This window comes from Vulpes vulpes, chromosome X (genome assembly GCF_048418805.1).
Source record: "Vulpes vulpes isolate BD-2025 chromosome X, VulVul3, whole genome shotgun sequence".
NCBI classification, from domain to species: domain Eukaryota; kingdom Metazoa; phylum Chordata; class Mammalia; order Carnivora; family Canidae; genus Vulpes; species Vulpes vulpes.
Window position 1 is genome coordinate 32,459,238 of NC_132796.1, and position 6,000 is coordinate 32,465,237.

The 6,000-nt window shown below is 41.3% G+C and overlaps 1 protein-coding gene across 1 annotated transcript in view; it reads left to right on the top strand.

The window, feature by feature from the left end:
- Positions 1–5,146, top strand: part of XK (X-linked Kx blood group antigen, Kell and VPS13A binding protein) — a 43,857-nt gene extending 38,711 nt beyond the window's left edge. Inside the window, exon 3 of the mRNA XM_026012199.2 lies at positions 1,286–5,146. Coding sequence (XP_025867984.1) covers positions 1,286–2,112 — 827 coding nt within the window. The 3' untranslated portion in view covers positions 2,113–5,146. The remainder of the gene's footprint in view (positions 1–1,285) is intronic.
- Positions 5,147–6,000: the final 854 nt, after the last annotated feature.

The window sequence follows — 6,000 nt, forward strand, 5'->3', positions numbered from 1 at the left end:
TGGATGAGAAAATGGAACCCAAAGATATTACCATTTCCCTAGTGTCGCCTGGTGGGCTAAGACTAAACCAGAGCCAGACACTTGGTCCCTTACCACCAAACCCTGCCTCCAGGTGCTCCTTGATCCAGTATGTGAAGGTTCTGCCAGCCTGTCATAAGTGATCATATTTCAGTTTCAACCACACAATTTGTGTCCATGGATTGGCAGCATGTTTCTCAGACCGTAGCTCACAACCACCATTGTCATGCTCTCGAACACGGTATCATGGCCCGTTTAAATGAGCCATATCTTGTCCCCACCCCAAACTTCTGCTTTGTATAAACTGGATAAACCCATTAGCCACAGGTCATTTTAAGAAATAAGCAGCTAGCATTGAGACTTCTTCAAACACTAAGGCCTTTCAGCCTAAGACAAGATGCCCAGTAACAGTGAGGTTCTCATTTCTTCAGCAATCTGTGGCTAAGGGTCTTAAATGTCACTGAAGAGTAAAGAAAAGTGAGCATTCTATAGTCAGCATAGAAACTGAACTATCTGTTCCCCTGCAGATAGAGAGGAACTCACAGAGCAACTTATTACTGAGACCTTTCCGTCTGTGTACCTACTACTGGTACATGTTGAGAGATGCCAAGACGACGTGTCAGACGTGGTCATTCTTGACTCCTCTAGAGCGTATAAGGGAGGAAAGAGAGCACAGCCTGTAAAGGACCTTACATATTATTCAGACAGAGCAACATGGGGTTAGGAAGATGCTTCAATTCTAGTTGACCCTTAAGCAGACCCTGAGACAAGGATCTGAGTGCACATGTTTTCAGAGGAGGGCATTAAGGAATACAGGAGAGGGGACTGAGAAGAAGGGCAAGACAACCAATACAGGGAGCATTATTAGCCGCCCCCATGGGTGAACAGAAAGAAGCCCTGTGAGGAGACACCGGCAAAGACTATAAGACATAGACACAGGCCTGAGTTAAGCTACCCAAGGTGTGGGGGTGGTTGGAGGGTGGCGCCCAGGTGGTTGGGTTCCAGCTCTTGTCAGGGCTGGACTTGAGTATTGAGGGCTTTCCCAGGGGCACAGATTCCCTTCCACAGCCCTGGGGCAGAGCAGCCCTCTGAGGCCCTAGAAAAAGCCCTGAGGCACAGTGATCACATGCTGACACCTGGAAATCAGCCTGTGAACTGCAAAGAGAGGGGTCCAAGGAATACTGGGAAGGAAGTGACAGAGTGTCCATGGTAGCAGGATTCTTGGAGCAGGTGACACTCGACAGTGTTCTTTGTCTCCTCTCCCCAGGTCTCTTCATGGTCCTATCCCTGTTGTCCATTGTGTATGGAGCCTTGCGCTGCAACATCCTAGCCATCAAGATCAAGTACGATGAATATGATGTCAAAGTGAAGCCCCTGGCTTACGTCTGTATCTTCCTCTGGAGGAGCTTTGAGATTGCCACTCGAGTCATTGTCCTGGTCCTCTTTACCTCTGTCCTGAAGGCCTGGGTGGTGATGGTTGTGCTTGTCAACTTCTTCAGCTTCTTCTTATATCCCTGGATCCTCTTCTGGTGCAGTGGCTCCCCATTCCCCGAGAACATTGAGAAGGCCCTCAGTCGGGTGGGCACCACCATCGTGCTGTGCTTCCTCACCTTACTGTATGCCGGGATCAATATGTTTTGCTGGTCTGCCGTGCAGCTGAAACTCAACAACCCTGACCTCATCAGCAAGTCCCAGAACTGGTACCGGCTGCTGGCGTACTACATGCTGAGATTCATTGAGAATGCCGTCCTCCTCCTCATGTGGTATCTTTACAAGACCGACATCTATATGTACGTGTGTGCACCTCTGCTGATTCTGCAGTTGCTCATTGGCTACTGCACAGCCATCCTCTTCATGCTTGTGTTCTATCAGTTCTTCCACCCTTGCAAAAAGCTCTTTTCTTCCAGTGTTTCTGAAGGCTTTCGACAGTGGCTAAAGTGTGTCTGCTGTAACTGTAGGCAGCAGAAAGCCCATGAGTCTGTAGGAAAAACAGATCTCAGGTCAACAGGAGACAGAGATGAGACACCTTCCAGCAGTAAAATAAGTTCTGTGCCCAGCCAGATTCTGAATGCTGATGAGCTCTGCTCTGCTTAATAGGACCGGAGTCTCTCGAGGGTCACACATACTGGTTCTTGGGTTGATCCTTGTACTTCATACAAGAGATGGGCCCCACACAGTTAGCAAAGAGGGAAGTTAGCTCTCAACTCCCTGTGAGTTGCTCCACTTTAGAGAGCTCTTGGGCATGTGGGAACTATGGAGAGAAGCCAGGGAAACCCCTGAGCACTGGAGGGGCAGCTTGTTCTCCCAGGCATTACCAGCCTTTTCACTGACAAGGTCCCCATGCTATCTGAGTTGGGCTGGTTGGATCCATCAGATAGAATGAGGACAGGAGCTTTCTTGTTTTCTGAGGTTTTTTTTTAACTGCTGGTGTAGGTGGCCTTTCATTTTTTTTTTCTCTCTCTGAGCATAGCTTTCATCGAAGAGCTGTTCTCATTACCAGAGAAGGTTACTGGGGTTTTGTCATCAGCAGTATCATTCCTGTCAGAGTTTCCAGAGAGGGCTGTTCATGTCACTTTTTGAATAGACAGATGTTCCATTTTTTCTCATGAGGGCTTTTTGTACATAACCACCTGTAGCCACCTTGGCCTGCAATCTCTGATTGATTCAGAAGTCTAGATTTTGGAGACTTTATTCCCAAGGATCCACGGATGCAAAATTGTATTCTGAATTTGGCTTGAAGCCCTAGAATTTTAGGAAAGTTGTATTCCTTCAATGTGTTCAAGAAATTCTGGATTAAGAGGGTTGTTAAAACATCAAAATGATGTAGACTTTTATAAGCAGAAATCTTACTTTCTCGGGATGATCAAAAATAAATGAATCTGCTGGAAGATAGGTTTACACCTCTGCAAGGTTCGGTCCCATCCTACAGTTCTGGGAAATTTTTAGTTGAATTTTCTAGGATTTGCTTCCTTAACAAAGAAGAAAAATAAACTCACAGTCTTCTCTTCCCCTCTTCCTCCTTGCCTGTCAGAAAAATTTGAGATAAGAGTTATATTGATTAACTTAAGTTTTTCTAGAAAACTCCACAGAACACTCTCACCAGGTGTAACTATATGGGGCATTTTAATTGTCATTATTTGAAGGAAAAGGGTCTCCTCTCCCAAGTTAGATACTGACTTCAGAAACTTTTATTTTTTTATTTTTTTTCAGAAACTTTAAAATATAGAAATAGATGAAATGGTCAGAGGATTTTTTATCTTTTTTTTGGATTTTTAATCTTTAACTGAATGTATTTTGATTTGGCATAATTATAAGTTATTTGAATGAGATCTGAAGTTTTATGCTCCTATACTCTCCTGTCTCCAGTATAATTTCTCCTTTAATCTGGAACCATATTTGTTTCATATAAAGATTGTGTAGCATATCCTCAGTTGTCTTGGGAAAATGCCTCAATGTAGTGCCATTATGCCTACCCTAAAAACCTTGATAATGAAATATTTGGAAACTGATGACCTGTCATTGACTAGGCTAGGACATTGCAGTTCAGTCAGGGTTGATGATCTAAAGACCCATAATGGCTTATCTTTCTGACCTATCCAGTTTCTAATAGGCAGTCTGTCACGAGACAGGTTAAAAATGGTGAGTTTGAGCAGGAATTGTGGTTAGAATTAGACAAGAAGGAGGGTCAGATGTTTCCAACCTTGGCTTGGAAGCCTGTCTCAAGAATTATTACAAAATCTGAGCCTTCAAATGCATTTTAAGTCATTTTAACATAAAGGATAGCTAAACATCTTAAATGACCCCAAACCAAACTAACAGTGATGGTTTGTTAGGCTCCCATAACCCAATTATAAGCCACATTTATAAGGACAAAGAGGTTTGGTAACCCTTAATATACAGCTATCCCTGCTGTGAGGCCATGTGTATCCATTCACTTTGGGGGAGAAAAACCACTGGTTTTTTCTGTATTGTAAAAATCTAAGTCATGGTGAACTGAGAATTTTTGTTTTAAAATTTATATTATGCCTCTGAAATGGTAAAATTATAGTTCAGACTGCAGAGCTAGGTTGCCCTAAAGACAAACAAACAAGTAAATTCCCTCATGTGTTGAGAACTAAAATGTTTTTCATTTTAATTCCAATTTTTAAAACTCTCAGTGCTTCGTTTAATTAATTGCATGCCATAACTTGTCATGACAGCTGCTCCAACTGAATCACTATCATTTGGCTGAATGGAGGTGAAGTATTTCATCAAAATACATTGAAATAAGATCAAACACATTTAGGCTTTGTCTCTTCATTACTGGAGGCAGGGCAACGTAGAGATCGGCACCTCCCTGTGTAGCTCTGCAAGTTACTTAGTGGCTGTATGCCTCAGTTTCTTCACCCACCAAATTTGGATGATATACTTGCCTGGCCTACCTCACAAGGTTGTTGGAAAGATCAAATTAAATAATAGATGTGAAAATGCTGTGAAAATATGTTAAAGTGCCATACATATTTAAGGAGTTGATATAGTTATTCAAGTCCATAAACAGGTTATTATTATGCTTTTACTGTTAGAAAAGAAACTAGCAGTATCATCCACATGAGTGTCTTGAATGAATACGTTGGCCTTTGACCTCATGGAAGGGCAAGTGTAAATGGTCTTTATTCTTGGAGAGATTGCAGCAGTTGCCCTCTCTCTTGCTGTGGGTTGCTTACAAAAATTAGCACCCAAATACATGATACTTGGAGGAAGACAACCCACTGAAATCTGAGAAACTGCCTCCAATGATCATGAGCTGATCATTTGTGCATCTTTCATCTTTCATGAAGGACATAGTAGCTAGTGTCTTTTGACAGTTGTGCTTTACAAGCTGAATGCCTGGTCTTGTTAGACTTTAATTGAATGCGAGTCTAATCTTTTCAGCCTTGTAAATGGGAAAATAAACATTAAAAATGTCAAATACAGCATTTCCTTGGAAACCACCTTAGAACATTAGTGCTGTGGTTATGAGTGTTATGTGTTAGTACTTCTCAGTCAATAAACTGTGGATGTGAGCTTTTGCAGGCTGCTTCTGTGCAGCCAGTGACTCTAACAAATATTGTTTATGTTTCTTCATATAATAAATTAATTTTTCAGTTTCCCCTTGTGTTTCATTCCTTACACAGTCTTTTCATGGCTTTTTGATGTCAGGGATGATTTTAAAAACAAATTTGAAAGTGGTTTCATTGTGATTAATTATGGTTTTGTAACCTCACCTGAAAATTCTTTCTGCCAGGATGAGAAAGTGCTAGGATTTGAGAGTGCTAGCATTCTGACTTGCAAGACACCAATGGCTTATCGAATCTTCTCTGTTTTATAAGGCATTCATTCCATTTGTTGAACCTACACTGCTGGATACTAAGAGTCTGTCTGTTGATTTGCTGTGTGTGATACCAAAAAAAATGAGGCAGTACAAATCCAGATCTCCACTAGACAAACAAATATTATACCGATTCAGAAATATAAGCTTCATATTAACTTAAATAATCTTCATATTAACATAAATAGTAAAAGTAAATGACAATCCACAGTTGGAAGAAAAACTATCAGTTATTGATGAGGTCATTTCAGAGCATGAGATAGACATGGATTATTGCAGTAATTTCTTTTCTTCTGAAGATGGCCTTGCAATTTGGAAAGACTTAGCTATAGGTTAAGTCTTTGGAAAGAGAGCTTTTGGCATTCAGTCAACCCCTTGAGAAAACTGAATGTCAAGTATTGCGTTTAAGTAGGTCAATCTAAAAGTACTTCATTCGGTGTTTGTAAATATTTCATTTTGAAATAATTTCAAGCTAATAGAAAAGCCTCAAGAACACTGCAAGGGATTCTTTTTGTATCTTGCACCCAGGTCTACCTATTAATATCTTGCTGTGTTTGCTTTGTCATTCTCACTTGGTCCCTTTTGCCCTTTGTTCTGAAATACTTCAGGGTGTGTTTCCTAAGAGCAAAGGCATA